Source organism: Chelonia mydas, chromosome 3 (genome assembly GCF_015237465.2).
Source record: "Chelonia mydas isolate rCheMyd1 chromosome 3, rCheMyd1.pri.v2, whole genome shotgun sequence".
Lineage (NCBI taxonomy): Eukaryota > Metazoa > Chordata > Testudines > Cheloniidae > Chelonia > Chelonia mydas.
In genome coordinates, this window is record NC_057851.1 from 60,386,549 (window position 1) to 60,409,650 (window position 23,102).

At 41.4% G+C, this 23,102-nt stretch overlaps 1 protein-coding gene across 6 annotated transcripts in view; it reads left to right on the top strand.

The window, feature by feature from the left end:
- BCKDHB (branched chain keto acid dehydrogenase E1 subunit beta) overlaps positions 1-23,102 on the top strand; it is a 295,498-nt gene that overhangs the window by 93,668 nt on the left and 178,728 nt on the right. For 5 of the 6 annotated variants that reach the window (XM_037894371.2, XM_037894372.2, XM_043542562.1 and 2 more), the window contains exons 7-8: positions 2,562-2,659; positions 16,220-16,330. In XM_037894371.2, coding sequence (XP_037750299.1) covers positions 2,562-2,659; positions 16,220-16,330 — 209 coding nt within the window. Of the gene's footprint in view, positions 1-2,561; positions 2,660-16,219; positions 16,331-17,262; positions 19,671-23,102 lie in introns of those variants that run through there. The other variant, XM_043542564.1, reaches the window with a different exon arrangement.

The following is a 23,102-nucleotide window of genomic DNA, read 5'->3' on the forward strand; positions in this document are numbered from 1 at the left end:
AGCAATGAGTGGGCAGGGGCCTCAGGGAGGGGGGGGCCTTGGGGGAAAGAGTGGCATGGGGCGAGGCCTCGGGCAGAACAGGGGTGGAGTACACCCAGGAATAACTAAAAGTTGGTGCCTCTGATCAGAGGTGAGTTCTTATCTTGTCTTATCTTGTTGATTCTGTGGTGCATGAAAGTGCTTGGTTCAGATATGAAGATAGAATTTATGCCACTTCACAGCTTGAAGAGACAAGCTAAATAGCACTATTTGTCATAGTGACTCATATGTGTTCCCTTACTAAAGGTGCCTCTAAAGGTAAAGAGCACAATGCCCCAACCCTGTGTAGACATAAGCCTGTGCCTAACTTAGTGCCCTGTGAACCACTTAGATAAAGTTAAGCATGTCTGTCACTCTTCACAGGATCAGGCCTAATAGCGTGTGTGTGAGTGTGTGTGTAAATAGGACTATGAGATTTTTAAACCTGATAGTCATTTATATTTTACATGTACATTTTCCAAGCCCTGTGCAAACTAGAAATGGAACAAAACTTGAACCTGTTCTAATTTCAGGGAAATGGGTCAGAAGCTGAATTTGAATAATCAGATTGGTCAGCTACATTTCCTGCTGCTTGGGAAATCCAAGAGCAGAAGTGGGAATAAACACCCTAAAACTGAGTGAAGGGATGGAGAGATTCCTCCACTTTTCAGGAATCTAACAGTTGTGTCCTTTTCATTGTGTTCTGCAGTTTAATCTAACATTGTCAATCAACTTTTCATTTAATATATATTTTTAGAATGAGGTTTTACCTCTAGAGCAGATCAAATAGCAGAAAAAACATTGTTTGAAATAGTGTCAATTAATTTTGCATTTATTTATTTATTTTTAAAATAATGTATTTGCTGAGGTCTCAGTCTTTTCTTTGCCCTGAACCTGCCACAAGGTTAGAGTGGTGGTGCCATAGTATGGTGGTGTATTCCTCCTGAAGCAGAACAGACTTTGAGTCACATTCTACCTTCCAGGTTCCCCATTGCTCTGAGGAGAGGAAGTCTGCCCATACAGAGCTGCTTGCACGATCAGAGCTTCATTTTGTGTTTGGGGAGCGGGGATAGGTAGAGAGAACTTTTCAGGTAGCAGATAAGATCTTTAGGAAATAAGTTGGTTGTTTTTATCTAAATCCTGGTTGGAAAGCTGGCTTCATAATGTGCACTTTTCTTGAGTCTCAGCAGAAAAACCAAGAATTTGAAAAGGCATAGAAACTGAAGCATCCTCTCATGTCTAAGTGAGCTCTTCAGAATATGATAGAGGCATTTTACTAGTGCAGTGTATGGAAGCAATCATTTGAATAACTCTCCTTCAAGCCGTTGTCATTATTTTATTTTTAAAAACAACCTACTGAGAGTGCAATTTCACCTTCATCATACACTGGACTAAGGACAGAGGCAGACAATCTTTAGTCTTGCACCAGTGGCGGTTTTAAGGTTTTCTGTTTTGTGATCCAAGCTTAGAAATGGGAGATGTAGTTTTTTGGCAAAGTGATCCAATCTTTACAGTGGAATATTCCAGCATTTACTTCTAGTTGTAGAAAGTCCTGAGATTGATCTTAAAATCCTGACATGATTCTATATAGAAATCTATTTTAGATGTTAGGTAGCATTTTCATTGCCCTCAACGTCCTCTTTGGTTAGACTGATGATATTGAGGTATTCTGGCTTTAAAGATAGAAGAATATGAAAATGAGTACAAAGCAAACTTTTAAAAACTCTCTGAAACACTTATTTTTTTCCTGTTTAATATGTGGTTATGGACAATGAAGGAGATATCTGTAACTTTAAGGAAGTAAGGGAACGATAGCTGAACCATTAATTGGGAAGAGGATTTCCCAGGTGCCTGCTAAAACTTACATAGCTGTTTTACTAAGATCAGATCCTAGCGATCGAAAGGAACGGGGTGAGTTGCCGAGAGAGAGAGAGAGAGAGAAAGAGAGGGGCAGAAAATACAGGGGGAGGGGCGGCAATCTTTCTCTCCCAGCCCAGAGGTGGGGTTGTCTGAGTTAGCATACCCTTCCTAAACTTGCAAAGATAGGATAAAGTTTAGATGAGACCGCATATGCTTTTGTTGTTTTAATCCTTTTCTCTGATCACTGTTTCTTTGGGTGAATAAGCAATATTTGTTTAGAAAAAGCTATTTCAAGTCATTCTAATTAGCTGATAATTACACCACAAAACCATGTATACTTTGTTTACATACTACCTTTTGATTTAATGATGATCAGGGTATTGTTACTGAGTATCAGTGGTATGCATTTATTTTTTCAAGATTATTGGATATGAGGCATGGAGCACTGTGATGAACAAATAACGGTATCATTGTCAAACATAATTTTGTACTCTGACACAGTTTGGGATTTGTGATATTACTACTTCACATGAATTTGGGCTTATTGTTTCCAGTACAGTGTTAATAAATACATTAAAGATTATCTGTTTTGATTTTCAGAATAGTACATTTTCTTGGTCAAATGCTGCATGGTAAGAGAATCTAATCTTTGTTGCTTCCTTTGTAAACTTTTATTTATTCAGTGGAACAAGTTCCTGTGGAACCATACTACATACCACTGTCTCAAGCTGAGGTACTGCAGGAGGGAAGTGATGTTACGCTGGTTGCCTGGGGGACTCAGGTCAGTAAGTCTGGTTTAAGATATGTCATGGGGCCTGTTGCATGCTGTAGGGATGTAGTAATGGCATTTGACTGTGAGCATGAAAATGAAACGAACAGTTTAAAGTAGCACACTGAAATAAAATTGTAGATGTTTGAGTGCTAAAACAAAATATGCTCTATCCTGGCTGGTATACTTGGTTCGTTGCTTAGTGACCCTCTTTGAGCATTCTTGGGCCACCTTTTAGATGTTATTAGCATAGCTCTTATAGTTTCTACAGATTATCTCAGACTTTCACTACGAAGAAATCTACAGCTGTAAGATTCTAGTGGTTAATTGCCAAGACTGCATGCAACATTCAAAGCCCCTGATACTCTGTGAACTTTGTAAAAATCCAAGATGTGGGAAAATCTTCTAAAAGTTGGAAGGATATAAAATAATACCCTCCAAAGCAAAAGTATAAAGCATGAATTTCAGGATCTATAGTTTCTCAGTTTGATGTTGTCATTTGGGGCAATAGTTTTTAATGTCTTTTAATGTTTATCCCTTAGCTCTTTATAGAGGATATTTATGACTTGGAATATAAAATTTGCATTCTGGTCAATATCTTCTTTTATGCTCTCACTTGAAGAAGACCTGTGTATGGGCGGCCACTATTTTCATGCTCTTTATGTCACTTAGTTGGAAAGCTTCTAAGAGAGAGTGGCATAGTTTCTATTACTAAAGAATAGCATTAGGTCAATTTGCTTTTCGCTGGGGATTCTATTGTAGTGGTCCAGGGGTCGGCAACCTTGGGCATGCAGCCTATCAGGGTAATCCGCTAGCGGGCTGCGAGACATTTTGTTTACGTTGACCGTGTACAGGCATGCCCCCCCCGCAGCTCCCAGTGGCCACAGTGTGCTGTTCCTGGCCAATGGAGCTGCGGGAAGCGGCGGGCAGTAAACAAAATGTCTCACGGCCCGCCAGTGGATTACCCTGATGGGCCACATGCTGAAGGTTGCCGTCCCCTGTAGTGGTCCCTTGGGCTTAGGCTCAAAAGGATGCCACTCTGTGTCAGGCAACAAACAGTCGATTAATGGTCTGGCTCTGGCCTTCTGGCCGGCAGAGCGGTAAGCAGTCCCTAGCCAAAGCCTTAGGGTTCGAGCAGGGGCAATCACAGGGGCCCTGGCCTTCTGGGTTGGGAGAGCAGGAAGCAGGCTTTTGCCTAAGCCTCCTGGCTAAGGCAGCCCGCAGTCTCCAGTCTGGGGCCTGCCACAAGCAAAGCACAGGCCTACTGGCCAAGGGGTGAATAGGCCACCACCTCTGGAGTGGGGTTGGTAGCAGAAGGTAGGGGGACCCGGGCCCACCTGGCTCCATCTGGCCCCAGTCCTGGGGCCTACTAGTGGCAAATGGTTCCACCACTGGGTTAGTCGGGATCCCACTGAAACACGCCGACTTGTGCTCCAGCAACAAAACCGGACTAAAGTCTGGTTTCCCTCGGCTACTTCCTACCACAATCTGGGCAGGGCAGGGGATTCCGTAGTCCAAGGGTCCTCTGTCTCCTCCGGGTACATTGTGGACAGCAGTTCCAGCAACTCCTCTCCAGGGTCGGTCTCCTCCGGGGCAGAGCGCTGCACAGCACAGGTTCAGTTCTGGAGTTCTGCAGTGGGCTGGAGATGTCTGTCTCCTTCCGTAGCTCTAGCAAACTGAGCTGCAGGGCCTGCCTTCTCTACTTCCTGTCCTACTCCTCTGCTTCTGGGTTGGGGGATGGGGCTAGCCCGGCTCTGCCCACCAGAGAGAGTGTAGTGGTCCCACAGACTCATGCTTAGAGGGAGGCCACTGCCTCATTTCATCTATAATCTCCATAGCTCTGTAGAACAGTGGTTTTTGTATTTTCAGGCCACTTGATCTTCTTGGCACCCACTATAATACCAACTGGCTCTTGTGTGACACTGTCTTAATGCTTTTGACCATGTTCACCTGTCTCTCCAGCAGAAGAGTGCTCTGTTTTTCCCTGGAGAGAGGGAAATATATTCCCTTCTGAGAATCTGTGTGAAAATTTCTCCCAGATAAAACTGTCAAAACTCAGGTCAACTCAGATTAAATCTGAAGCAGAATGTGTTAGTAATATTTCCAATACAGTGAAATCAGAAATAAAAGTAGCTTTAAAGGTTATCTACAGCAATACTCTGAAAGCTGACTCTGAGGATTAGAGAGAGAAATATTCCAGGTTTACCTGACATGTAATATTGTAGAGAACAGTCTGGCTGCCGACAGTGTATCAGGACTATACTACTTTCAGAATTTCATCTCTTTAGAGAAACAAGTGTCTTGGGCCTTGCAAAATCTAGTCCAAATATAAACTGGAGGTTCTTTTGATCTGAATAATGATTAATAATACTTAGCACTTTTATAGTGCTCTACATGTTCAAAGTGCTTTGCAAGCATTCACTAATCTGTACAACATCCGATGTGACACAGGAGATTTTGCTTTTAGCTGCTCTGAAAAAAGAGAGGGAAAAAAAAAAAGCTTGCCGCACCTAGGACAGAGATATGCAGAGGAAAACAGAGGGGTTGAAAAATATTGTGAAAATCACCTCTCCAAATTTACATCGTAATGGGGGTGACGGTATCATAATACTTTAACTTAAATAAAACAGTAGTTACTTTTAGAATTAAGGCTTTAGATAAGTAATAATTAATGATAGTTAAAAATCCAAAATGGTGCCAATGATGATTCTCTGTTAGAAAACATCAAAATGGAGGACACAGACTAAGTTGACCAATAGCAGATAAGAGATAGGGGTGAAATAGATTTCAACAGGCATGACTCACCTTCCTCTCAAAAAATGCCTGAAGGGTGGAATTAGGAGGAAGACTTATGCTAATACCTAGAAGGAGGATTTAGATGACATGAGGGTTTAGGCTAATAAATTCAAGCTGATTGGCTGAGCTGGTATAATTAGGCAGGGAGGTTCTATGCTAATTTCTGGTCTTGGAAAAGCAACAAATCATAGGAGACTAGGGACTGAATATAAGGCTGACAACCAGCAGACTGATGTGTGAGTGAGTGTGTGGAACCAAGCAGAGAAGATCAATCGGCAAGGAGAAGAGAAGCAGCTACCTGAAGAAGCAGCAGCAACTGAAGCGTCTGAGGCAGCTAGAGACTTCTAGAAGGCAGCACCCACAGAAGCAGTCTGAGGGGGTAACTGGAGAGAGCAGTAGCAGCAACATAGGGCATCTGACTAGCTTCTAGATGGGAACAGCAAGGCCCAGAAACAACTAGTATTCTCTCTGGTATTTGTACAGCATCTCTTTCCTGCACTGTATACCTGAATGACATTAAACCTGAAAATAGTATCTGATATTCACTCACACCTGCTGCTCTTTTAGACTGGCCCATACAATAGAATACTACCTCTTTCGTTGTTTCCTATCCACGTACAGGATGTTGTTATGGAGTTCTCTTCCTAGATAGTAGAGCCCTCATCTTCATCAGGTGCTTGTCTATGTATATTCCATTCTTGATGCTCATGTGCCTTGTGCACTTAAGTTTGGATTCTTTTGACCAGAAGTATCCATTGGAGGCTGCACCTTCTCCCTGAGTGTCTCCCTGCCTTTAGCCAAGGGGACAAAAGGTGGCCAGTTGCTCCTCAGTTCCTTCTCACTGCCTTGGGTTTTCCGTCAGAACTTGGCAGCAGCTGAATTCTTACTGTGTGGTCATCTCATTATTTGTAGGAAGCTCTAGGTAATTAGTTTAGCAATCAGTGATACGATTTTTTTCTGTTCATTTCTTCGGTTTGGAAATCTTTTTCCCTGAGAGACTGCCCAGGTTCTGTGTGCTGTGACAGAGCAGAAGTCTCTAGGGTTTAAAAATTACCCTTTTTGGATGCAATAATGCATCTCAAAAATGGATACACCAGTTGCCTACTGGGTTTGGGAGAAAGCACATTGTTGACAGGTGTTCACTTTGCAGATCATTCTCAAGAATGCAAAAAGTGAGGGAGCACACCTGAAAATATCTTACTGGAAACATGAGTGTGTATCTCCTCAAATACTGAAGTGACTAAGGCTGAAAACCCAGAACGGTTATCAAAAATGCTCCTGCCACCTCTACGCTCCTCTCCTCTGGTGTGGACATCTGTCAGGGTTCCTTCCCCACTCTGAACTCTGGGGTACAGATGTGGGGACCCGCATGAAAGACCCCCTAAGCTTATTCTTACCAGCTTAGGTTAAAACTTCCCCAAGGCACAGATTCCTTTCTTGCCTTGGGATCGCTGCCACCACTAAGTGATTTAACAAATAATCAGGGAAAGGACCACTTGGAGTCCTATTCCCCCAAAATATTCCCCCAAGCCTACACCCCCTTTCCTGGGGAAAGCTTGAGAATACTGTTCTAACCAATTGGTTATAAAGTGATCATAGACCCAAGTCCGTGGGTCTTAGGACAATAGAGAAATCAGTCACGTTCTTAAAAAGAAGGATTTTATTTAAAGAGAAAAAGGTAAAAGAATCACCTCTGTAAACTTAGGCTGGTAGTTAACCTTACAGAGTAGCAGAAAATTTAAAGAGCACAGAGGAACCCCCTCTAGTTTTAGTTTCAAAGTTACAAAAAACCAGGTATAAACCTCCTTCTAGCAAAGGGAAAATTCACAAGTTGAGAAAACAAAGGTAAACTAATACGCCTTGGCTGGCTGTTATTTACAAGCTTGAAATATGAGGGACTTGTTCAGAAAGATTTGGAGAACATGGATTGATGTCCAGTCCCTTTTAGTCCCAAGAGCGAATGGCCCCACAAATGAAGAACCCAAAACAAAACCTCTTCTTCTCTCCCCCCCCTCCGCCCCCAGATTTGAAAGTATCTTTTGTCCCCATTGGTTCCTTTGGTCAGGTGCCAACCAGGTTACTTGAGCTTCTTAACCCCTTACAGGTAAGGAGGAATTTAGGCTACCCTTATGGTTATGACAGCATCACTAAATGATATTCCTCCTCAGCTGGTAATAGCTCTCACAGCTAGGGGGGTAGAAGGTAGTGTACTCACCACCCATAGCACCCCACTGTGACAGGATGCTAGACTGCAACCGGTCCTTGTATTCAGCACCTCCTGCTGGCTGTCAGCCTCTCTTGTGGTCTTCCATGGCTTGGCCCTCTGGTCAAGTTACATAATGTTCTGTCCCCTCCGGGGTAATGATGCCCCAACTCAAAGGAACAAAAAACTCTGTCCTTCCCAGAATCAATCCTCTGAACTTCTTTTGCCCACTTCTGGGATCTGCAGAGTTCATCCTCACTCTGTCACACAGGGCTGCCTCCCAGGGCTGGTTCCTCCTGAACCACCGACCCTCAGGACTTCTTCTCTGGAGCCTCTCTTCTGAGACCTGCTTTAGGAGTAGTCTTCTCCCAGACTGCCCTCTCTTTCATGGATAGTCTCAGGGTACAACCCCTTCCTGCAAGCCCCTTTATTATTCCTTTCCCTTTTAGTCTGAGCCTTCTTCCATAGCCAAATATTTCCTAGCCTTCCCCTCTTTTTTTTCAAGGCTTAACTCCCAGCCCTCACCCGGTCCTGCCCTTCTCTCAGGGCCCGGTGCTAAGGGGTGTTCCCTTCACCTGCCGCACAGCTTTTCTTCCCAGCTTTCTCCTACCCGGCTAGGATCCCAGGGCTTTCTCTTCCCTTGGGTTTCCTCCTCACTCCTCTCTGTTCCCAGACAGTGATTGCAGATGCTCCCCCTGCGGTCCCTTTCTGCTACAAATGTGCTCTCTTTCTACTAAACAGCCTGCTTCCGCTCAGCTGCGCTCTATGATCACTTAATCCTTGTTCCTCCTCCAGATGCAGCCTGGTATGTTAATTGGCCTCTCAGGCCCACATTAGCCCATTCAGGGCCTGTGTGGGGTACACACCCCAGCATAGGGAGAAAGAGTATTCTCACTCTAAAAGGAGATCTGGGTCTAGATCTTTCATGGGTCTTCAGCTCAGAAAAGCATACTAGCAAGTCTCTCACTTTGTAGCTTCTGTAGACCAAGGTTACTAAACACACCAGGGGCTTCTTGTGTTCTTCCACTCCACCCCATAAGTTCCCTGTCTTCCACCTTCCCATTCCCTGTATATCAAGGACTTCCTACAAAACACTCCCCCCCATCTCTTCACACCAGTGGCTCTGTATGCCTCCCATTCCTACCTTGTCCGTTGGCCTTCATTCCCTTTTCCCCCACATCAAGGTTTCCCAAATTTCCCTCCTACCTTGTGTTCTGTGTGCACCCAGTCCCCCTCCCTATAGCAGCATCCTCTATTCTCACCCTGCCAGAGGCTCTGTGTGCACCCCTTATCCCCCTTCCCTCTCATGCTAGGGACTCTGCATCCCCCTCACCCTTACCAGTGCCCCCCCCCCCGCCCCCATTCTCCCCGCATGCAGGACTATGTGCATGTCCCCATTTCCTCTTATTTTTTTTGTCTGGGAGATAAGTTCATTCAGGATGTCAACATGTTAAACTCTGGGAGGATGAGCAGGGATATCTTTATGCTGGAAGGTGTTAATGGGTGCAGTCAACCAGTTATTTGATCTGTAGGCAGTTACAGCTGTGCTTGACGCTGTGGCTCTATTAAACCAGATGACGGGCTCCACATGTCGCCCATTCCCTTCCATTTTTTGTTTTTCCCAAAAAATAATAGGGTTCTGGCCATTGATACCTAGAAAATTCCTGAAATTTTGGAACTAATTGAATGTGGCATGAAAAAGTTATGGTATTACAGGCAGACAGACACAGAAATGCTGTCAAATTGAATGTAAGACTTTTGCAAAGTCAGCCAAAAACTCCACATTTAGCCTTGGGGAAGGGTGCTGCAAGGCCCAGATGGGGTCCTTCTGCAAATTACTCAGGCTTCAGTCAGCAAGTCTGAGTGTAAAAAAATTGCCACGTGGCACTGAAGCGCATTGTACCAACTACCCTGATACTAAAGCCTTTCAACCAGAATTTTCAATACCAAGGACTTGTACAGCACCCAGAGACATATCTGTCTCGTTGGTACTGGTCTTGCCATTGGCTTTTGGTCACTAAGGTACCCCCTTCAATACGGACTGCTTCACATACCTTGGTACCAAGTACACCTGTGGTACTGTCCAGAGGTTAGATTGAGGGTTTGCCTCACACCCCTGCCACATCAGCTGCACCACTCAAGGAGGAATACTCCTTTTTCTCAGCTTCTGAAAACAGTAGAGCCATTTCCCTCTCATTCCCTGGGATCTTCATCCATAGACCCATAGGCCTGTGGGAATTTAGGGTCATTATCTTTACTCTAGTTCTATAGTTCACAGGATCCCTACCTAGGTATACTCCACCATGGCCCCCTTCTCCTTATGCTTATCAGTACCCTTGGCCCTGCTGGGCTCTGTGGGGCTGTCAATCTGCAAGGACGTCAGGCATGCTAGAGATCATGGTAGAAGGTGTGCAGGAGATGTCTCACAAGCTCACGGACATCTTGCATATCACCATGTAAGGTAATTTTAGCAGTGCCCATTAATAAAGATCTCCTGGACCTTGCAAAATTTCTCTGGCAGACAGCAGCATCTATTGCTCCAAGTCCAACTTGCAAACATGTAGATATTGACACTAAGTACCATCTACAGGGTTTCAGCAAATTTATTTACAGTCTGGCTCCAGTATCCCTCATGATGTTATTGGTCCACAAAAGAACAAAGCATCAAGGTCCTCCCAGATCAGCCCTATGTGACAAGGAGCCCTAAAAATTGCTCATATGCAAGCCTGCAGATGAGAATCGTAGTATTCCAGGTGGTGTTGGAGAAATATGACCATTTGGACTACGACTACATCTCCAGATTTGCTGATAAAATCCTGCAGAACCACAGGGAAAAATAAGTCTTTAATTTTAGAAGGCAGCTAATAGTATGTCCCACAGTTCTTGATGCATCAGATATTGTGGCCAAGTCTCTATGGCAACCTGATTACCAGGAGAAGATTGTCCTGGCTCGAAGCTTCTGGCATTCATAAGGAAGTAGAGGTTGCTATAGACTTTCCTTTTGAGGGATGTAATTTATTCATTTTCAAGACTGATGCACTCTTGCATCCTTTAAAGGACTCCTGTGTCACCTTGAGATGTTTGGAGTTGTATACTCCTGCTTTAAACAGGAAACCAGCTAGGCCTCAATCTTTTAATAGGCAGTCTTACTACGCTGAACACAGACATTCTGAGCCTTCAAGAAAGCGTCAAAGGCAAAAGGATCAGCATCCTCTGCACATCCAGCTTTGTCTTTGAGGCAGCAAATTTGACTTGTCAATTGGGAACTGTCTGCAACTTCTAGTGGATTGTTTTGTAATTCCCCAACCAACTTTTTGGCAATCACCATTTTCATTTTTGTGGGGTTTGGAGTACTGTAATGACAGATTGTTGGGTTATGGAGATAATAGAACTAGAATACTCCATTCAATTCCACACACTTCCTATTCTGCACATCATTCCTCATTCCTTTTCCCAGCCCCTTCTCACAAGAGCATGCTACACAGGCTGGAAGTTGAGTCACTTCTGGCTCTCAATACAGTAGAAATTCCAACAGAATTCAGAGGGAGGAGGTTTTACTCCCGCTATTTTCTGATACCAAAGAAAAAGGTGCTGGTAATGCATTGATATTCACATTATCAGGTGAAATGATGCATTTATGGGTATTCAGTCCCTAAATGAGGAGAAAGGATTATAGCCTTTCTCCAAAGGTAAAATTAGCGTGCTACCCTTTTTTATAATCAATTTTAATAATGCCCTTTAATTATCATTAAATCTGCCTTTCACCATATCTACATTTCTGCTCTCATAAAATATTTTTTGCTTTCCATTGGCTACTTAACATTAAGCATCATCTTAATTAACATCTGCGTAAATACCATACCAATAACTACCAATAAAGGTAGTGTTTTCCAAAATGTTAACATTTTATCTAAAACACTTATAAAACCAGTTAGGACCATAACATGTTTACAACACAACCTAGGGTTATGGCCTAACTTATTTCTAACTTGCCGCTGAGTTTTTCACTTCACTTTACTTATATTTTACTGGGCCTCACTTGACTACTGTCAAGCCTCTTTTTAGGAAAGAGAGTTTTGGGCCTTGTCATAAAAATAAAGGGAAGGGTAACCACCTTTCTGTATACTGTGCTATGAAATCGCTCCTGGCCAGAGGCAAAACCCTTTCACCTGTGAAGGGTTAAGAAACTAAGATAATCTTGCTGGCACCTAACCAAAATGACCAATGAGGAGACAAGATACTTTCAAAGCTGGAGGGGTGGGGAAACAAAGGGTCTGTCTGTCTGTGTGATGCTTTTGCCGGGAACAGATCAGGAATGCAGTCTCAGAAACGCTGTTAAATTAGGAAGTAATCTAGCTAGAAATGCGTTAGATTTCCTTTTGTTTAATGGCTGGTAAAATACGCTGTGCTGAATGGAATGTATATTCCTGTTTTTTGTGTCTTTTTGTAACTTAAGGTTTTGCCTAGAGGGATTCTCTATGTTTTGAATCTGATTACCCTGTAAGGTATTTACCACCCTGATTTTACAGAGGTGATTCTTTTACTTTTTCTTTAATTAAAATTCTTCTTTTAAGAACCTGATTGCTTTTTCATTGTTCTTAAGATCCAAAGGTTTGGGTCTATGTTCACCTGTACAAATTGGTGAGGATTTTTATCAAGCCTTCTCCAGGAAAGGGGGTGTAGGGCTTTGGGGGATATTTTGGGGGAAGACGTCTCCAAGTGGTCTCTTTCCCTGTTCTTTGTTTAACACGCTTGGTGGTGGCAGCATAGGTTCAAGGACAAGGCAAAGTTTGTACCTTGGGGAAGTTTTTAACCTAATCTGGTAAGAATAAGCTTAGGGGGTCTTTCATGCAGGTCCCCACATCTGTACCCTAGAGTTCAGAGGGGGGAAGGAACCTTGACAGGCCTGCTTACATTTGAACACATTTCTGTATAAACACAAGCCAGCATCATCTGTATAGGCTACACTGAGAAAGGGAAGAGTTAGTTATCTGTACCTTGATGACTGGCTCAGCTGAGGGATATCAGCAGACTCTCCAGCTCTGTGCATTACTAGGATTCCAAATCAGTGAGGAAAAATGGATTCTTGTCCCTGTTAAAAGAATAAAACTTCATAGGAGCAGTTTTGGACTCAACAACAAGGGCTTACCTGCCTCAGGAAAGATTCAGCAACATACTAGATTTAGTCAATCAACTGAAGGCACATTCTCAAACATCAGTGAGAACTTGCCTCAGGTTTCTAGGCCACATGGCTTTCTGCATCTCTGTAATTCAGCATGCCAGATTTCACCTTCACTGCGTGCAATGGTTTTGAAGTCAGTATATCATCACATCAGACATAACCAGAGAAGAAACCTGCACTTTCATCTTTAAATTGGTGGAAGGATCCTGAGATATTTTGCAAGGTGGTGCCCTTCTCTCCAGGTGGTGCCCTTCTCTCTTGTTACCATCCAAGATCTAGAAACAGATACCTCCCAATCTGGGATGGAGGACTCAGCTGGACTACTTACAGATTCAAGGTCTCTTTTCTCATCAAGTGCATCTGGTCTTGATTGCACGTAAACATTCTGGAGTTGCAAGCAATTTTGTCATGTTTGCATAGCATTCCTTCCAGTGCTCGAAGGATCATCTGTTTCGGTCTTGATGGACAACAATAAATCACTGTTTTTCAGAAACTGACGAGAAGCAAGATTCACTCCTCTTTGTCAAGAACGGCATCATGAAACTGTTGTATAAAACATAAATCTAGCAGCTTTCTGCCGACCAGGTCTACAAAATGTGCTGGCTGATTGTAAAAGTGCCTGCTGAGGCAAGTGATCACTAATAGCCAGTAAAGGATGCCACCATCCAAGAAATATTTGCTGATTGGGGTCAGTCCTCCATAGATCTGTTTGCAACAATGAACAAAAGAAAATGTTGCGAGTTCTGCTCCAGAGGATGTCAAGACCAAGGTTCTGTAGCATATGCACTTCTGATTCACTGGTCCTCAGTTTATTCTCCAGTTCCTCTAATCCCAAGAGTAATCAGAAAACTCAGATAGATCTTGGCTAAAATGATAATGCTGGTATCAGCCTGGCTGAGGTAGTTTTCGTTCTCAGACCTAATTAATCTCTTCTTCACTTTCCATTTAACAGCCATATTAGCTAATCGCCCTCTGATTCAAAGGTACTCAGTTTTCACTTATTCCACATTAGCTAAATTCCTGAAGAGCGTTATCAGGGTTTATCCCCTAATCAGACTACTTTTGGATCAAAGCATTGTACTAATGGGATTGATGGAACCAGTTTTTCAGCCTGTAGCTATGTGCTGTTTTTCACCGGTTCGTCAGAACAAGGTTTTTGGTGGTAGTAATATTTGCTAGAAAGGTGGGCGATATTCAGGCTCTTATGGCAGGACTGCCTTATAGGACAGTTTCTGCCCAAATTTCTACTAAAAATAGTTTCTGATTTTCCATCTCAAATTAGTGATTCACCTCACTGTTTTCCTCTCCAAGTCATACTCTGGTAAAGGGGAAGCTAAGCTACACACTTTGCATGCACATAGTTCTGCCATGCTACCTAGACCAAACTGGATGATTTAGGGCCTAGATTGTTTATAGTTTATGCAGAAAGGATGAAAGATCAACAGATTTCAACTCAGACTTTCTAATTGGATTACAGGCTGCATTAGACTATGCTATGAATTAGCGAATGTAAACCTGCTGGGAGGAGTCACAGCCAAATCTGCCAGGTCTCAAGCAACCTCAGTAACTTCTTTGAGAAGTATATAGAAATATGTAGTCCATTTTCTTATGCATGTATTTGGAGCTCTACACATGGACTCATTTTTTTTGTATTCTACATTGATTCAATGGAGTTTTGGCCAGTTAGTCCATCTTGAAACTAATCTCTAGATCTTCCTCACTCACAGGTCAAACATTTTTCTTTTATATCATCCTCCACTCCATCTCCGTTAATTTGAATATGATTGCTATTTCAGTCTAGATTGTGTGTGGTCTCATGTTACATAGCATGTAGTTTTTTTAATGATTGTTAGGATACATAGAGCTGATAAGAGAATAACCAAACCTGCTGGGTCATTTTCAATGCCATCTTTGTCCTTAAAGATGTAGGAGAAATCAAATTTGATCTAGAAAGGTGACAGTCAACATCTGACTTCCATTTATCCTTTTAATGTGCTAGCTGACTATTTAGTAGAGGAAGTGCATTGCACAAATCAGAGTTTTTAGGAACCTTCTGGTCTGAATTTGTAGAAATTTAAATCTGAAAACAAGTTTTCTCTATTTTTCTACCCCACAAACAAACACTTTATGTGGGTAATGATTTATAGGATGCGAAAAATGAATTCCCAGTCAGCTACTATGATGGTTACTTCTAGAGTCAGAATATTTGCTAGCTACTATAATGCTTGTTTTGTGAAAGGCTGTACACACATTAAAGGGTTTGTAGACGAAAAGCTAGAAGTTGATTTATAATATTTGCATTCAATGTTGTGTTTTACCATTACAGAGTTGACCCATTGTTTGTCTGGGTGATCGTACAAATCAATGGAACACTCTTTGTAAAAAGGATGTCAGGAAGTGCAGGCTGTTTCACATGTATATTAAGAAGCTCTTAAGAATATGCTGCTAAATGGACTGCGTGACTAAATAATGAATGATTTCAGAGTAACAGCCGTGTTAGTCTGTATTCGCAAAAAGAAAAGGTGTACTTGTGGCACCTTAGAGACCAACCAATTTATCTGAGCATAAGCTTTCGTGAGCTACAGCTCACTTCATCGGATGCATACTGCGGAAAGTATAGAAGATCTTTTTATACACACAAAGCATGAAAAAATGGGTGTTTACCACTACAAAAGGTTTTCTCTCCCCCCACCCCACTCTCCTGCTGGTAATAGCTTATCTAAAGTGATCACTCTCCTTACAATGTGTATAATAATCAAGTTGGGCCATTTCCAGCACAAATCCAGGTCCCCCCCGCCCCCGACCCACTCTCCTGTTGGTAATAGCTATTATTATGGTTATCTACTACATGTATCTTTTTGTAGACTGTAGTATGTGCAGTACCTACTACTATTTTTTTGTCTGTGTGACTTTTTTTTCCCTATTCTACTATTATAAAAATTATTACTCTGTAGTTTTGGTCTTAGCCTGTTCACAGATCTAAAAAAACGTTAGGGATGGCAAAGTATATTAAAATGGTAAGGTTGATTCAGTCCGCTTAAGGATGATATTTGCCAGAAATTTGATAAATGTTCCTGTTGAACAAAAAGCATGTGTCTGCAGTAGCAATCTTACATTTTCCCTGAATGATAGTTATAGATTGCGTTTGAGTTATTTCTTAGATTTTGAACACAGAATTCAAGTAATAAATGAGAAAACAGAGCAAAGGACTAGATATTTATTAAATTACTCAATAAGTAGCTTGCTGTTCCATGCAACTTTTCTCAGATAAACTATCATGAAATAAAATAATGTTAAACCATTAAAACTCTGAATGCATAATTAAACACATTTTTAAGTATCCCTTTAATTTTTCAGATAGCTCAGCAATTGCATCATCTTGCTTTTTCAGGTGCATGTTATTCGAGAGGTGGCAACCATGGCTCAGGAAAAGCTAGGTGTGTCCTGCGAAGTAATTGATCTGAAGACCATTTTACCTTGGGATACAGAGGCTGTTTGCAAGGTAGAAATATAATGCTACTTAATACATAAAACATTATTTTGGTTGATGTACCCATGAGTATCTACAATAATTTAATACTGAGGGTAATGGGGACAGCACTATATATATATATATATATATAGAAGTTTTATATTTGTTTGTAAATTATTATATGCACAGTAAATACAAAGGAAACATTTGCAGAACACTATGTGCCTCATTATCACTAGAGGGAGGATAACCGTTTAGACCACTAACCAATAGTGGTGTACCAGCATGTTCTTTTGAAGGATTTTTATAATTTCTTTACAGCATTCCAGGGTTTTAACAATATAGGTTTAAGGCAGGTAAACAGAGTGCTTGAAAATCACTTTTCTCCGCATGTGTCTGGCTCTCTCTATCCTCTTCTGGCATCCATAGGCCCATGGAATTTAGTGGGAAATTATTTTTTTGTGTGTGATTTTTTTTCTTTGCCGCTCCATGGTGACCGTTTTATCTATTTATAGGTGGGTAAAGACATTTATGACCTGGCTGATTTGTTAAGCCTGTTTTCTTGAAAAAAGTGGTTTTGATTTTTTATTTTATTTTATTATTTTTTTTTTTTAAAAGAGAGCAGCACTTTAGCATTTTTTTTTTCACATCATTAGAGGTGAACGTTTACTGGTCTGGCATTTGATTTGAAATTCAGATTCCCTGGAACCACAGGTTCAAATTCTGGCATGGTTGTATGCGCCTTTCGTCTTCTAAGGTAGCTATATTGTAAATATAATAGCTTACGGTATAAGAGTCTTTCAGATGGGACTTTAAAAAAATAAGGTACTGAACAGCTTGACTGGAAGTTGAAATACCATGTGTGAAGTGCAGCAGTAGCTTAGCTTTGTTCCTCAAGTGTCCCTTGCTCTACAATACTTATGACTTTTCTTTGTTGTGCTGCTTCCTTTTCACCTTCATAGAGTTGCCAGCAGAAGGGTTATGGATAAACAAACATATTGGAGGTGTTTTTGAAAACAGATTCTGCTTGGATGGGGTGGAAGAGGCACTTAAAGAAGGTTCTCAATATCTGTAACCTCACTCCCGCACTCGTGGCACCTGGCCACTTGCCAGAAAGTAGCTGGCAAAGAGATTGGTACTTCTGTATATTCTGAGGGAAGCTAGAATTAAATATGAGGCCTTAAACTTCAGAGGGGGTGAGAATTCAAAACATTCAGTTGAAGTTAGAAAATTTCAAATGTGTTTATGGCGTTTTGAGAAAGGCTAAAGCTTTAATATGATTAGAAATTAAATATAGTGAAACTTGAGTAAAACACTGTGCCCCTTCTGGCAAATATATTACATAGAGTGTATACTTGTGGGTCAATTTAGAAATAATAAAGAAATTTGAACTTCTCATCTCCATTCTAAAATCTTTTCCTACAAGGAAAAGTACAATTTCTTGTTACATTTTTAGATTTTTGGGACAATGAGAGTAATCTTCACGGTTTTGAGAAAAAAAAAAAAAAGTGTCACATTAAAGTATTCAGGTTTTTGTATTTCCTCATTTGACATGGACGATCCAGGCTTGTCAAAGGTGATTAATTTAATTAAAAACAGAGTTTGAAAAGCTGGGATGTGACATAGCATAGGCCCTTGCCAATATGAAAGTAAGAGAGTGATTACGGTGGAGATGAATTTTTTTTCTTCTTAGCAATGCCTGGCAATTCTTTACATCCCAAGCAAAGAAACCAAATTCCATTATTTGTAATGAATGGGAAAATCTAACTCTGAGGTTATTTCAGAATGTAATTATTCCAGACTTCTAAGTTTTTCCTGGTTTTCAGATTCTTCTTATTTTTCCTCCCTCAACTCCTATATTAACATAGCCAATGTATAGATTTTTTTTTCCGGTAAACCTTTATGCCTTAAAGTTTGCAATTCATATTAAGTCTTGATACTCACCGTTTGTTTCCTCTCTTTTTGTATGTACTTTGTGGGGAGAATAGACTTTTTTTTTTTATTGTGGTTATGAACATTCTAGACTATAGTACCTTACCAGCTCCCCTGCTGCAAAGTGGAGCCCCTGCTGCCATGCCGCCCAAGGCTACTAAGTCTGTTTAAAAATTGGGTGGGCCTGGGTCTCTCACTTTTAAAAGTGGGGGCGGGGGCATGATACCCTTGACACCCCTGGTTCAGGTCCCCCTGGATTTCCAGAGTGTAGGGGGCCCAAATATTCTTTGTGCCTAGGACCCAGTAAACCTTAATCCACCTCTGCCTCCACCAGCTTGAACACCAACTGAACACCACCTGGGAGGTGAGACTTGTCCCCTCCCCACTGTGTTCTTTTCCTTCCTTACCTTATTTCTTTTCTTTCCTATTCTCCTTTTTCCTTCTGTCTAATCTGAGTTGGGCTTAGCCAGCTAAGACTGCATATTTTGAAACACTGCTGTAAGCCTGTGACCAGAAAGGTAGCTAAAAGCAATGCCCTCAGCCCGAGGCTGGTACAAATTTGCCAGGTCTCCGAGTGGCTGATGAGACCATGTGCTGTGCCTGTGTTTTTCCAGCAGTGTGGTTGAAAGTAGGGTGACCAGATGTCCTGATTTTATAGGGACAGTCCCGATTTTTGGGTCTTTTTCTTATATAGGCTCCTATTACAACCCCCCCCCCCAACCCCCCCAATCCCGATTTTTCACATTGGCTGTCTGGTCACCCTAGTTGAAAGTGTGAGTCAATGCCAGAGGCAGAAGCTGCATTTTCTATCTTTGCTCTTCTTTTCTAACCCCTTTTGTGTGTGTTTATCTTGCTTTGTCTTCTAGGACCTGGGACTGGGCTTTAACAACAATAACAGTAGCAGTTCCAGCCCATGTGAACTAATATCTTCTCTATCCCCACAAAGGACAGTTGTGGCATCTTTAATACCATTTAAGGTTCCCTCTCCCCCCCTCCCCTTCCAAGACCCTTTCTAGATAAAGGGAAGAATAGATGTTAAAATGACAGCTTAACTTCATGCTTTACATTTCAAATGCATTAATTGCTTTTCCTCCTTTTCTGTATCTTTAATAAAAGGTTTAAAAGGATGTTTAATGGTGTGTTTGCCATAGTACTAAGCAACCTGAGGTCTCTCTATGCCAAACTCCAAACCTTGTTAACACTCTTTGATGTGGGGAAATTACAGGGTTATGTTAACACCTTTGACTCTTTGGGTCCATTTATTTCATCTAAATTAACACAACAGGCTGTTAAGTGCTAGGGTCATGCAAATATGCATATTGTTATTTATTATTTGTAAGTTAATGTGAATGCTTGTGGTAGCAGGCTCTATACCCAGTAGTGCCTAGAATTGTTCCCATTTTCCTAAGGATCCAAATGTGACCATTCTTGTGGAAACTGTTTTCTTCTATTTTTTGAATTAAATTTGTGAATTCTGTTTTGAATACCTGCAAATATCCTGTATATTTTGTTCAGCTAAAAAGAACCAGATGCCCTATTTTAATATGTAATATTAAAAGTTAAAAAATAATTTTAGTATTGTTTTATTTAATATGACTAAATATCTAAGGGAGAATTTACACTATGGAATTCGTTAGAGTTCGGGCAATATTAATTCTGGTAAGCTGCAGTGAAATAATGAAAATTTTATTTGCAATTGTATTAGAAGACAAATGTCAGTAATCTCTCATCAGTATTTTAATATATATGTTTTATGGTTGTGAAAGGCTGGATATCCCTCTGCATTATTCAGGTTAAATAATGTGATGTTGTCTAGTATTTAAAAAAATATGTTTATAGAAAGAAAGCCAACGTAAATTGCTACTTATTAGCTCTAAGCTGGTCAGAGCAACTTGGTGGGAGGGAGCCAAACATTTTAAAAGCTCTGCCAATATTTTGTGTTATAATTAAATTAACAGTGTCAGCCAGGACTTTGAAGAAAAATTGGAAACTAAATTAGTCTAAATATTGTCTTGATAAATGTTTGTAAAATGCTTTGGGTATGAGATGCTCTATAGAGGCTATGTGCACAGCTTAAGTAAAAAGAAAAGGAGTACTTGTGGCACCTTAGAGACTAACCAATTTACTTGAGCATAAGCTTTCGTGAGCTACAGCTCACTTCATCGGATGCATACTGTGGAAAGTACAGAAGATCTTTTTATACACACACAGCATGAAAAAATGGGTGTTTACCACTACAAAAGGTTTTCTCTCCCCCCCACCCCACTCTCCTGCTGGTAATAGCTTAACTAAAGTGATCACTCTCCTTACAATGGGTATGATGATCAAGGTGGGCCATTTCCAGCACAAATTCAGGTTCCCCCCCCCACCCCCCCCACACAAACCCACTCTCCTGTTGGTAATAGCTTATCTAAAGTGATCACTCTCCTTACAATGTGTATGATAATCAAGGTGGGCCATTTCCAGCACAAATCCAGGGTTTAACAAGAACGTCTTGGGGGGGGGGGGGCGGGTGGTAGGAAAAACAAGGGGAAATAGGTTACCTTGCATAATGACTTAGCCACTCCCAGTCTCTAATCAAGCCTAAGTTAATTGTATCCAATTTGCAAATGAATTCCAGTTCAACAGCCTCTCACTGGAGTCTGGTTTTGAAGTTTTTCTGTTGTAATATCGCAATTTTCATGTCTGTAATCGCGTGACCAGAGAGATTGAAGTGTTCTCCAACTGGTTTATGAATGTTATAATTCTTGACATCTGATTTGTGTCCATTTATTCTTTTACGTAGAGACTGTCCAGTTTGACCAATGTACATGGCAGAGGGGCATTGCTGGCACATGATGGCATATATCACATTGGTAGATGTGCAGGTGAACGAGCCTCTGATAGTGTGGCTGATGTTATTAGGCCCTGAATAGATATGTGGGCACAGTTGGCAACGAGCTTTGTTGCAAGGATAGGTTCCTGGGTTAATGGTTCTGTTGTGTGGTATGTGGTTGCTGGTGAGTATTTGCTTCAGGTTGGGGGGCTGTCTGTAAGCAAGGACTGGCCTGTCTCCCAAGATTTGTGAGAGTGTTGGGTCATCCTTCAGGATAGGTTGTAGATCCTTAAGTAACTGGTCTGGGTAGATGCTTGAGGAAGAGGAAAAGGGAGAGGCATACTTCCCCCAGTCCTTTGGAGCAGCGTTGTGGCTGCTACATAGAACCTACTTCAGTTCCATAAATGCAATCAGATAAACATTACAAACAGTAGCTTCTCCTCTCTCTAAACCATAAAATAACCAGCCAGGAATAAAATTAAATCTACAATACCCCAGTTAACTTACAAATATTAGCTATACATCAGCCTGGGTAGTTACTAGGTAGGTCTTGCTGCATTCCCTGAATGTCAAAATATTTAGGCTATTTTAAACCAAGTAGGGCAGTAAGCTAATATAGTGTTTACGTTTCAAAGGCTGCTTGAATGCTGACATTTTTGTATACCTTTAATTTAAGGCTCTGTTCTATTCCCTATTATTTTAGGACGTGGCATTCAAAATATAGAGGGATATAAATTAATGTTGATAAAATGGGTTCAAAATAGTAATAGATTTTAATCTGGTCAATCTGCACTAGGCAAATTGTCCATCTTTCCAGTTCTAGATGTTTATAAGGACTTATTGGTAGGAGTAAAGACTTGCTCATACATTTCACTCATTTATGATGCATAAGTGACATCAACAGTGTCCTCAAATATCTATCTGAGACCCCCTCATAGATTAATTAACCTGATAGAAGAATAATTCTGTTCAGAGGATATATATACTTGAGATTCAATATTGATATTAATTGTTCAATCTCTTTAAAGATAAAAGATGTTTTAAAAAAATCTAACAAAACAAATGATCTTGAAATATTAAAACAAGGTGGAAAAACAATGTATGATAATTACTAACATAAGAATAGCATTCAAGTATCCAAATATAGTAAACCTATCTCCAAGTATATATCTCACACCTTTACTGCCCTCTAAAGCTGAACACTCAGAGAAGTATGGTCCAGATTCTTGACAATGCTGCAGTGTCTTTGTGCTGGCCTGCCTGTGCATAGCAGCAATAAACCCTTTCTGCGGCACAAAGTACTTCCTCTCCACCCCTTTAGCAATGGGTGGTATTGAGGCCGGGGTCTGCTAGAGCACCTTAGTGGTGTTCTGGATAGTTCTTATCAGGGGCAAGGCCACCTTAGATGGACCCTCCAGGGCAAGGATGTCCACCATCAGGTCGACTCCCCTGTGACCTCCTCCGCCTGGAGGTTTAGGTTTAGAGCCACCCTCCTAAGAAGGTCCTGGTGCCCCCGGTATCCATTGCCGGGAGGGTGGTGGTGGTGTCCGCCAGTGCCTCATCCGGTGAGCAGGAAAACAGATGAGTGGAGATTTCCCTTTGTGCAAAATGAACCTTCTGGTAGCACAGGGTTTCCATAACAGTGCTTGATCCTCCTGATCCCAGCCTTGAAATATGGGACATGGCCCAGGAAGAAGGATTTCCTGCCTGCTGTAGGAACAGCTCCTGAGGGGCTGTTTTGTAAACAGTATAAGCCTTTGTTTACATACACAAGATGTACTGTTTTAACTATACCAGTTGTTAAAGTGATGCTCCGTCCGGCCCCATTGTGTGGATGCAATTATGCTGCTATAAAGGTGAAGGAGAATAAGCTGTATTGGTATAAGATACCGTTTATCAGCTAAGCTGCATCCATATTAGGGGCTGTACCAGTATAACTATTTCAGTAAAAAATCATACCCCTAACTAACATAGTTCATCCAAAATCTGTATGTGATGGCAGTGTGGACTAGTGGATAGAGCCTAGGACTGGGATTCATGCACTGAGTTCTATTC